The sequence below is a fragment of the Panthera onca genome, chromosome B4 (assembly GCF_046562875.1).
Source record: "Panthera onca isolate mPanOnc1 chromosome B4, mPanOnc1 haplotype 2, whole genome shotgun sequence".
In the NCBI taxonomy this organism is placed as follows: domain Eukaryota; kingdom Metazoa; phylum Chordata; class Mammalia; order Carnivora; family Felidae; genus Panthera; species Panthera onca.
Window position 1 is genome coordinate 45,282,267 of NC_138345.1, and position 11,860 is coordinate 45,294,126.

General features: G+C 39.5%; 2 protein-coding genes across 2 annotated transcripts; one reads left to right on the forward strand and one right to left on the reverse strand.

The window, feature by feature from the left end:
• Positions 1-950: 950 nt before the first annotated feature.
• Positions 951-3,281, forward strand: SMIM10L1 (small integral membrane protein 10 like 1). The gene has a single exon (XM_060658369.3). It carries the CDS (start codon positions 1,104-1,106, stop codon positions 1,338-1,340), a length of 237 nt encoding a protein of 78 aa, XP_060514352.1. The 5' UTR covers positions 951-1,103; the 3' UTR covers positions 1,341-3,281.
• A 7,640-nt stretch (positions 3,282-10,921) lies between these two features.
• Positions 10,922-11,860, reverse strand: LOC132660366 (taste receptor type 2 member 42-like). Its single transcript, XM_060604362.1, has one exon. The coding sequence runs from the start codon at positions 11,858-11,860 to the stop codon at positions 10,922-10,924; it is 939 nt and encodes a 312-aa protein (XP_060460345.1).

Sequence of the window (11,860 nt, forward strand, 5' to 3'; positions counted from 1 at the left end):
AATTACATTTTACAAATTTCATGCCACAGAGTGTCCTCTGGGACACATAAATTGCACTTGGAATAGTCACCACAGCTATTTGCTGCAGGGTGAGATGCGGGATACTTGAAGAATTTTCTGAACGACTGTAATATGAATGTTTTGATCAGAAGTTACACATCTGAATAATCCTTATATACAGAAGTTGCCTATGATGAAAAATGCAGTGCTTACTAGTTAAAATGGGAGAAGTTAGAGAAGTTAACGAAATGTGCATCATTTAAACACCAGAAGAATATGTGGCTATGGGAGATACGCTATGTTACACTAGGGTTATTCATAGTTTTTAGTGGTATTCCAACCTTTGGGGCCTAGCCGCACGTTACAGGTGCATCCCCAGGCAGAAAGGGTAGAATCTTCCATACCTAATCAGGACTTTTTCCACCTGGGTGGGAATATGATATGGTATATACGTATCAAAAAAGAAAAGTATATATGCGTATGTGTGTGCGTTTCGTTTTGTTTTGCTTAAATAAGTGTTTCTGTCACTTGCAACTGAAAGAGTCTAATACTTAAGACAACCCATAGCCCACGACTGTGATCCTTTACACTTATAGTATGTTATGAACACGGAGGCTTTGTGCCTGAACTGGAGTTCATCTGGCTCTAATATTAGGGTTAATTTTATGAAATCAAAGGGTGAGATTCCCGGCTAATAACCCAGATCACACAGCAGACAAACCTGAGTTTTAACCTAGAGTTTGACCCTTACAAACTGTGTTCTCTGGGGCAAATTACATGATTTTATTTACCTTTATTCATTTTAAAGAGAAAACCATATCTGTTTGGCTGTCCATATATAAGACATTATATATGGCATATATATAAATAACCCTTGCGCACCTACCGCCTGTTAAGCTTTAAGTGCTAAAAACCAGTAGGAGCATCAAACAGGAAGGGGCGGAGCTCCAACGGCGGCCGGGGCAGAGCGCCGTTGGGGAGGAAGCTGCGGCAGCGGGAGGTGCAGGTGTGAGTCCGGCGGTCCGTTAGCCGCCCGCACTGCGCCCCTCGCCTTCCCGGCCATTGGTCGGAGGTCGGCGAGAGCCGGGGTGACTCTCGGATCTATGCCCTGGGGGAGCGGCGACACCAGATTCATGGCCACCGCGGCGGCTCCGTCTTCCTTGGCCCTCAGCGCCTCCAGCACGGCCGGGGCCCCCAGCTCATATGGAGTCTTCTGCAAAGGGCTCTCCCGCACCCTGCTCGCCTTCTTCGAGCTGGCCTGGCAGTTGCGCATGAACTTCCCGTATTTCTACGTCGCGGGCTCGGTGATCCTCAACATCCGCTTGCAGGTACATATTTAGTGCCGTGATTACGCTGCCTACGTCCCGGCCAGGACATGGCGGACTCCCAGGAGGCCTGGCGGCGGTGAAGAAAATTTGTAAGCACGGAGCTCTGGAATCTCGCGAGAGGTCGTGAGCGCTCTGTGCGGTTGCGCTCTCGGTTCCTACCGGAGCTTCCTGGGCCGGGGAGGAAAGCGGGTCGAGGCTAGAGAAAGGAAATACGCGATTTTCCGGGGACAGCAAAGAACTTCAGTTAAGGCCTACGACAATATTTAAGATGCTTTGCAGCCTTAAAAAGAGGACGAACATGATGCCGGGTAAAGAAAAGGGCGGCTACTAAAGTTTTCAGAAAAAAATATTTTTCATGTACAAGCTCACGGTCCAAATTAAAACAAATTTCGGGAAGATGGGATTGGACTGGAACCAAGACATTGAATGAATAAGAAGGTGAAGATCTTAAAGAGATACGTGGAAGGCAAATATATTTCTTCAACAAGAGAAAACAATGACAGTCTGAAATTCTCAGTGAAAATAACCACAAGTGTACAGGAAAAACATCCTTCTAATACCAAACAACGAAAAATGCTGCTGGATTTTGAACAGGGTTGGAGTTTTAGAAAGTGGACCCTCTTGCAGTGTCCGTGTAGTTCAAGACCTTGGAACCAAAGAAAAGGAAGTCCAGTCATAGCACTAACCTTGGTTATTTTGTGAATAACACTTCAATAATCATAATAATTAATGTAAATGCTGTTTATGGTTTTTATCTTTTGAGAGAATACTTAATTATGGTTACAAAGTAGAATGCAAATGTTAACAGCTTTGATAATGGAAAAGTACAGTTTTCAAGTAGGGTTGTTGAAGGGGGAGGGGAAAGTATGGAATGGTAATGATATCCTTATAAAGTGGGAAGTTCAGAGATACAGTCTGTTGTTGATGTGGAAAAGAAGCATTTGATTATTTAAAGGGTACAGGGCACAAAGAGTATGCCATAAAGTTGCTAAAGTCGTAATATAACTATTTTTAAGAGGGAGGAGAGTAGGAGAGAACAGCTTGAATTCAGTAAGAAATGACTAAAGATAGGTAGAATGTCTCAAAAAGAAAAACTGAGAGTACGGGATGTGTTTGAATATAAAGACAAGAGATACTTAGTTTTTCAGAGTCTGGGGATGGATTAGTGATCTGCAGAGTTTTTAAAAATTAAGGAAACAAACGTGCCTGGGTGGCTCAGTCGGTTGAGCATCTGACTTCGGCTCAGGTCATAATCTCAAGGCTTGCGAGTTTGAGCCCTGCATTGGGCTCTGTGCTGACAGCTCAGAGCCTGGAGCCTGCTTCAGATTCTGTGTCTCTCTCTTTACCCCTCCCCTGTTTCTGCTCTGTCTCTTTCTCAAAAATAAACAATAAAAAAATTAAGGAAACAAATTTATTATGAAACAGGACAATTCAAAGTTTTTCAAGAACTACACTGCATACTTCCAAATTATGAATAATACTAGTCCTATAAAGTCAGTCATAATTATATAAATGCTGAATACTAATACAACAAGAAATGATTGTGTAACATTGTGGGGATTGGAGAGGAGACAGGTATGTGTAATGGGGAAGAATCAGTCAAGATCTAATGTAGAGAAGTCAATAAATCAGTATATAGACATTCAGAAAAAACAATAATAAACATAAGAAGTGGTTGTCTCGAGAAAAAAATCAGAGATAAGTAGAGAAAAGATAGAGGATTGCTGTCTTTCACTACCAGTGTAACAGTACTTTGGTTTTTCTTAACTGTATATATATTTCCTTGATTAAAAATTAATTTAGGGAGACCCGAGTGGCTCAGTCAGTTGAGCATTGGACTCTTGATTTCAGCTCAGGTCATGATCCCAGGTTTGTGAGATCGAGCTCCGAGTCAGGCTTCGTGCTGAGTATGGAGCCTGCTTAGAATTCTCTGTCTCTCTTTCTCTCTCTCTCTCTCTCTCAAAAAATAATTTAAGTTTTATTTTTAGAAGTTCCCCCCCAGGCAATTGAAAAGTACAGCATTGGTTAAGAGCCACCATAGTGAAATGGAATTGAGTTTTTAAATCAGGCCGATCATTGTTAAAATACAAACTTCATTTTGTGGTCTTAGGTGAGTCCATTAATCTGCCTAAAACCCAATTTCCTCAACTATAAATGAATAAAAATACCTACTTTAAAAAATCAGTCTGAGAATTGAAGATAAGCCTGCCTTAGTGCTTGATGCATACACAAACCGTATCTGTTCCAACAGAAGATCTCATTAACATGTGAATGAAACTTAAAACTCACAGAATACCGATTGTTTTCCAGTAGAGCTTTTCAAGCCTGAAGGAAGTCCATAAGGTGCTGACCTTGGGGGTATGGGGCAGATCCTCCAGAAGGATTTTAGGTGAGATAAAAGGGACCATTGTTTGCAGAGGTCAAGGTTTAAACTGTTTGCTGTTTTGTGTTCCACTAATTGTGTCCCACCAACAAGTATACTCTAGGGTTGGTAAAATAAGTGTTCCCTTAAGCACCAGGTCTGGCTTTGGGAAATTGTATTTCCTACTCTTTATTCCTTGTCTCTAAGCTGTTGGGTCATGTCCTTCTCTTACTACTTTACTTTTTTCTGCCTTCTCTATTTTTTTTCTTTTTTTTTTTTTTTGTCTTGTCTTTTTTCTTTTCTTTTTGCCTGTTGTTGATGTCACTGTTTTAATTTAGTTTTTCCCAGATTCCCCTGACTATATTAAGTTAATTTCTTTTACTCCATCCAAAGGCTGTGTTAACATCAACTTACGCCATTTTCATAGGCTGCCTCATTTTTGCCTAATTGTGCATTAGTTATCAGATGTGGATTTTTGTTTTTAAATATCCAAGAGACCGGTTTCTACAATCTCTAACCTTGGTTATTACATATTGCCCTAAGAGTGCAGGAACTAAAACATTTTAATCTAAAACATCAGAAATGTAATTTGATCAATGAAGTCTGCCAAGGGACTTACCCATGGTGAGCGTCACTATTCCCTGGATGTACTCGTGTCTTCGTACCAAAGAATGGCTACCATTAGTCCTGGTACAGTGAGGTACAGGGATGCTCCATTCAGGTGGCTACATGAACATGTGCCTTCTTCAACCTTTTTTCTTCAGATCAGCCTTTTGTTACACTAAAGAAACCATGGCACTTAGCACTTACTATATCATATCCTCCTGCTATACTGGAAACTGTGAGGGAAGATACTGTATCCTATCCAGTTTTACAGCCTGTATAGTATCAGCAAATATAAAGTAGGAACCGAGTGAAGGCTCCATGACTTACCCTTTATTCTTCACAATTGCTCTTACACCCAGTCCCTATTTTTCTTCCAACATTTATAACTTACTGAAGTTTCCCAGGGGAGAAAACACGATTTTTGCCCTGACTAAACCACTTATTATTCTAATGTGCAAATAGTTTTATTCCTTTTAGCATCCTTCTAGGCAACATCCATGAAGCCAAAAACATTCATTGCTCTGTCCCTTACCTATAGCATTGCCTAATGCAAAGTACATCCAGGCATAGTTGAATAAATGCCAAATTAGTTGGGGTTTTTTCCCACACATGGTCATCAATGAAGGAAATAAAGATATTTGCCCCTGATAATAAAGTGATTCACTTCATTGCCCATAAATTGAGCTCTTTCAGGCCACCATGAATATTGATTGGTCCAAGGATCCTGCAAGCATGGAGAAGCAAAGAGGTGGCATAGTTCTCACCAAAAAAGAAAAAAACGTTTATGAAGTGTAAATGATAAAAATGCTGGGGGATGAGGACTGTGTTATATTTTAACTATAAAAGGGAAATGTGATCATAGAATATAATATAACTTAAAAGGGAACAAGAAGTTAATATAACTTTAGTTGAGAGCAAAAATACTTGTGATTGCTTGGCTAAAAGGGCATATCATTATAGCCAGCATTTTTAATTTGATTGAGTTTTTACTACCAGGAACTGTGCAGTTATTTACATACAGGGTCTCCATAATTCTCATGTATACCCTATGAGGAAGACCTTTTTATCATCATTTTTCAGATAAGGAAACTGGGATTTAAAGAGGCTAAGTAATTTCCCAAGGTCATAGTAATTGGCCAAACCACAGTTTATCTCTAAAGATACTTTTGATGAGAGATTCAATTTTTTATGATGTATAAGTAATTCTGAATAATCCTGTTTCTTAAATTTTCAAACAAAAGTAATTCCTGGGTAATAGTTGGCAATATCTTTTTTTTTTTTTTTCTTTAGTGTAATTATTGAGGGCTTTATGTATGAGAATATAAGCATTTGATATAATTTGATATTAAGTCCAGTATTTTATACTGTCTGCTGCCTGAAGTCATTTGGCCTGTTTGTAGGGAAGGGGATGAAGGGAGACAGAGAAAAAGACATTACCCCTAGAATGGAAACACTTTCCCCTTAAGGTGTAGAGATCAGCTAATCATGAATTTTGAAACTGTCCATCACTGCTTTGGGGAGGCCTAACTAAATTTTCTGTTAAAAGTCTTACAATCCTATTCTAATGGGGACTTTTCCTGGTAGAGCATGAATAGATTTGATAGAGTCAAAAAGAAAATGGGACTTACACGTGGAGACATCAAGGGGCAGGAATGAAAGTTTAGGCATACAGGAACAAAAGGAGAGGGGGAGGAAAATGCCAGAAACTGAGCCTGGAAAGTAGTCTGAAGAATAGACTTGGAAGGTTTCGAGCAAGTGAACCAAGAAAGGAATCCCTGCAATAAATAGAATTTCAACAGGTTTCAGTTGAGTCACATAAATCTGCTTGGATTACCATGAGTGTGGGAATTTCATTACAATTTTAATAAGAAATCTTTAATAACCTACTGCCCAGCAAGATTACCACCAGAACAAGTCATGAATCTTTACAGCTAAAGTCCACTTCTCCTCACCTCTCCTCCACACAAATACCAATCTCAGTCATGCTCTTGGAACAATCAAAAGGCCAAGGACATTACTGAGTGCCTACAACAAATGATAAGGAACTATGGAATCCTTAGTAGTTTTAGCTGCAGTACATCTGAGGCCAGGCAATCCTACCAGTTCCTATCCTAATTAGGGATCTGCCGCATACATTAGGAAATTTTGCCCATCTTTATGGCTTTCCAATACTGTGGATTTATTCACAGGAAGGTAGTGGAGGGCATCCATGAACAAAGAAGAATGAAAGTTGTTCATATACTGGGTGAAATAGATTCAGTATACCTTTTCATAGGAACCAAAGTGAGGAAAAATAAATTATCACAACCAAAGGTAAAAGTTGCTAATGAAATAGTGTGCTTCAAATGTCTGCTCTGAAATCATAGAGAGTGGGGCCAACAAATAAATAAAAAGAGGTTTAATTTGAAAAAGATTTTTTTTTTAAGAAACTATCTTAGTTTGCCAATTAATAAAAAGAAAACTTTGAAAGCATTTCAAACTGAAGTCAAAGAGGACTATAATTAATAGGAGGCCTTAAAATTCAGAGGTCAAGTTAGATCTATATAAAAGGAAAAAGAAGTTATTTTTTAAACTAACTCATTTAAACATGGTGCCAAGGAATAGAGGTACCAGTGCCTTTGTGTTATAAAGCTGCATGGATGTTGGTGTTTCCCAAAAGTGCTAAAATTGAAAATAGCCCAAGGGTGCCTAGGTGGCTCAGTTGGTTAAGCATCTGACTTTGGCTCATGTCATGATCTCATGGTTTGTGGGTTCAAGCCCCACGTCGGGCTCTGTGCTGACAGCTCGGGGCCTGGAGCCTGCTTCGGATTCTGTGTCTCCCTCTTTTTCTGCCCCTTTCCTGCTTGTACTCTGTCTCTCTCTCTCAAAAATAAACATTTTTAAAAAAGAAAGAAAATAGCCCATCTGTCACCTGTGATTTTTTTCCTACAAATAACCTCCGTCAATAACTTTCTTTCTCAATTGTTCAAACCAATCATCTGATCAATTTTTTAAATGAAGATTTATCCTGAGAGCCGTCCAGCATATGGCATCGATTCCTACAAAAAGCATTAACCAATGTCGCAGGTGAGTGGAGTGTGAAATTATGGGTTTTGCACATGGCCCCCTTGTTTCCGTACCTCAGTTAAGGAAGTCCCTGGTTCAGAGCACACGAAGTTCAATCCAGAACAGCAGACAAAATACCTAAACCATCAGAAAGTCGACAATGTCACCTTTGAATCCGTATTGATCCATGCATATTTCCATTGGTACCTTTTCTTTTAGTAAATTTCAAGACCATATGGCTCGAAATTAAACTATCTTAGCTTGGGCAAGGCTCCAGGCCAAGCTCTACACCAAGGGCAAGGGCTCAGGCAAAAGCCTCTTTTGGCATTGAAAACAAGTTATTTGCAACTCTCCTGGTCTCAGGTGTGGGCAAACTGAAAAAAATAAATAAATAAAACTTAGTACATTAAGACTATAAAGAGTTTCTTTAAGGGGTACCTGGCTGGCTCAGTCAGTAGAGCATGTGACTCTTGATCTTGAGGCCATGAGTTCAAGTCCCATGTTGGGTGTAGAGATTACTTTATTTTTTTTTAATTTTTTTTTTAACGTTTATTTATTTTTGAGACAGAGAGAGACAGAGCATGAATGGGGGAGGGTCAGAGAGAGAGGGAGACACAGAATCCAAAACAGGCTCCAGGCTCTGAGAGGTCAGCACAGAGCCCGATGCAGGGCTCGAACTCACGGACCGCGAGATCACGACCTGAGCTGAAGTCGGATGCTTAACCGACTGAGTCACCCATGCGCCCCTGTAGAGATTACTTTAAAAAAATTCTTTAAAAAAAAAAGTTCCTTTTGGAGGGAAGTGATAACAAGAAAGCAATGGCAATCACTGGGAACAATAACTTGGTCCCAGAATAAGATACAGTTCTCTCCTGATTGCATGGGACTAGCTATAGATGTGATAGGTGTAGCTTTTCTTGGATCATGACTAGAGTCTCTAACACAGGCTCTTGTTACAGGAAGGGGGAACCATAGGCCTCAATCTCAAATTATCTTTTTAATAGGGAAAATGCAATACATCAGTAGCCACTAACCAGTCTACAGCACAGGTCTCACATTTTAATAGTCATTTTCTGTGCTGCTTATTGTCGGGAATAGGTTCCTGCTTATAGCTTCATCCCCCCAACATTACTACATGAGAAGTGAAGACATAGTCCCTGTGAGACATTTACTGCTAAATCCCACTCGTAATGGTTGTTTAAATCATTTTCATCTTGGTCATTAAAGTTGACTGATACCAGAGTGTAAATCTAAAAACGAAAACTGAATATGCTTGTTTTCTAATAAGCGCAAAGTAATCTAACTTTCCTATTGAACAGGATGCATTCTAAAGCAAATTATCCTCAATATCTGAATCTAAATATAACCAGTATTAGAATTTCACCCTTCCTTGAGCAAGATAATCCCAGGGACAATCATTAGGAAATGTCTTCTCTTTCCATTTTATAGAGATTTGGTTGACACACAGCACTGTATAATCTTAAACTGTGCGCCATAATAACTTGACTTACAATTATTGCAAAATAATTACCACAATAAGTTCAGTTAAAATCCACTATCTCACGTAGATACCCCCAAAAAAGTACTTTTCCTTGTGATGAGAACTTTTATGGGTTTTTTTTTGTTTTTTTTTTTTTTTTTTTTGAGAGAGACACAGTGAGGGTGGGGGAGGGGCAGAGAGAGACGGAGACAGAATCTGAAGCAGGCTCCAGGCTCTGAGCTGCCAGCGCAGAGCCTGACGTGGGGCTTGAACTCACAGACCGTGAGATCATGACCTGAGCCGAAGTTGGACGCCCAACTGACTGAGCCACCCGGGTGCCCCAATGTTGAGAACTTTTAGGATCCACTCTCAGCAACTTTCAAGAACTTTCAGGATCCACTGTGATAGCATACCATACAGCAGTGTTAATTATAGTTCCCATGTTATACATTACATCCCTAGTATGTATTTTTCTTATAACTGGAAGTTTGTACCTTTTGGTCACCATCTAATTCCCCCACCCCCCACCCAGGAAATTTCTTATATAGTGTCCAACATAATGAGTGAAGTTGAAAAATATAAATCTTTAGGTGGCCTGGCTGGCTCAGCCTGTAGAGCATGAGACCCTTGATCTCAGGGTTGTAAGTTTGAGCCCCATGTTGGGTGTAGAGATTACTTAATAAATCTTTTAAAACTATATTTTAAAAAATCTAAATCTTTATGTGGGTCTTATGTGCATGGGTCCTAATCATCATGGTTACATCAGATGGTTCCTGGAGTAAGACACAAAACCCTTATGGTTTTTATATTCTTCCCAGCATCAGACCTGACCTACTGCTCCATCAAAATTGACTTATAACCCACATGTATTCAACATTGATTATCTAATTTGTTTTTGTTTTTTGTTTGCTTCTGCAATTGAAACAATGACAGCCATTTAAAACCCTACAAAGATCTCTTCATTGTGATAGTTTTAAAACATGTTTAAAATTATAATCTCTAGGGGCACCTGGGTGGCTCAGTCGGTTGGGCGTCCGACTTCGGCTCAGGTCATGATCTCGCGGTCCGTGAGTTCGAGCCCCGCGTCGGGCTCTGGGCTGATGGCTCAGAGCCTGGAGCCTGCTTCCGATTCTGTGTCTCCCTCTCTCTCTGCCCCTCCCCCGTTCATGCTCTGTCTCTCTCTGTCTCAAAAATAAATAAAAAACATTAAAAAAAAAATTATAATCTCTAAAAATTACTATATATCAAACTTATATTCACAATTTCCATATCATTAGCAAGCACAATTTTGCCACCTGCTGACCTTAAGATTATATACATTTTCAAGTACTTTGATTTCATTTATTTTAGGAGAAAAGTCAACCTAGCACTACATATATACACACACGTTTAAATTTTATACAAATACACAATATTCCCTTGTAAACTTTCCCTTCTTATCCCTGGCAAGTGAGTTGGTTGTGTTTGTCCTCTTTGACAAGATACAAAAATGTTCATGTAATCAATCCTCACACGCAGACACACCCCCCACACAAACTCAGTGTCTAAGTGCGTAAAGTAGACATAAAAGCATTATTCTACACTTAGGGATAATTATTCAATTTCTTTTTATAGATTAAGTCAATTTTTTTGTCTTATTCAACAAATGTAGTGTCTATTCTAGCTTGGATTCATAGTGACAGTCTGTTCCTTTGTTTTAAAAGTTATGTCTTTGTTACGGGACCGTGCTTCCGGCATTTTTATTCCTTTCTTTTTAACTTAGTATTGTACAAATATTCCACCTCATTCAACTTGGAGAGGATTTTCTTTTCTAAATAATCATTTTTTCTCACATATGAATTTAATAAATATCTGCTAGCATGTGTAACATTAATACATGTTGCATTATAAATTTTATATTCATACTGACTCAAGTATTTTCTTGTTACCAGCAAGTTTTACAATGACAATCATGTTTGCTTATTAAGTTTATAGGTCATTCTAGGGAAAGTCTGTGATGTTTAATAGTATCTAAAAAGCATCCAGCGAGAAAAACAAAAGTTAAAATGGATCTTCAATGTTCATCATTAATTCTCTTGGGTTATAGAAAATTCTGGAAATCTATGAAGCTAAAGGTTTCACCATTTTCAGGTGGCAATTGAGATGCCACAGTAGTCCTAAAGCAGTTTGTCTCAGCTTGCTGTTTCCAAAAATGAGGATCAATGAGTGGCCTGAAGGAAAAAAAGCCGATGTCAACGTGACCACCAAATTGGCATGATGTTTCTTCAGTAAAAGGATAATCCAACCTGTTAACTGGATGGAAAAAAAATGAACCGTGGAGAGGAGGAGGAAAGATATCACCATTTTCATGGCCCTTCTATGGGCCTCTGTGCTGAAGTCCCTCGAGCTGGAGTTCAGTTGCACGTTCCTGGTATGTCTCATCAAGGAGAGAAATAAAAGGAGCAGTGAGGTCAGGGACAGAAGGAAGGGGATTAAGTAGATGAAACTGAGAATAACCAAGCTGTTAAGATACACAGTTTTACTTACATCTAGGGGCCGAGTTGAGTTTCTTTCATAGTTGTGGTAGATGGTAGCCCAGAGATCAGAAAATCCAACTAATAATTTGTAGTTGAAAACCAGTAAGAATAAAGACCCCAGAGGAAGCACAAGGAGCACCCTGCTAATTCTTTGCCTCAGCCAGGTGAAACAGCGGTGGGAGAAATTGGCTATCCTAAAGAAATAGAAAACACTCAAGCAGGTGGCAAACCAGGTAGCTAGGTGATTGGTCACTGTCCAACAGATACTAACAGCGGTAGCTAGTTTCTCAATGTTATATAGATGTGGCCAAAACACCATTACAAGCGAATCGAATAGTATCATCCAAAGAAGAATGATTCTGGAGACAGCCAGGCTGGTGAGGATGCAGTCAGCTGGCGAGAGCTTTCGATGCTTCACCCAGTCAATGCAGTTGACGAGTACGATGAAACCATTCCCCAACATTCCAATCATGAATGCTCCTACTGCTGCTGTCAGAAAGGTATTTTCGATTCCAGATGGCAT

Bases quoted from the DNA above. Each gene is read 5' to 3' on its own strand.
- SMIM10L1 (XM_060658369.3), top strand. From the start codon at position 1,104: ATGCCCTGGGGGAGCGGCGACACCAGATTCATGGCCACCGCGGCGGCT.
- LOC132660366 (XM_060604362.1), bottom strand. From the start codon at position 11,860: ATGCCATCTGGAATCGAAAATACCTTTCTGACAGCAGCAGTAGGAGCA.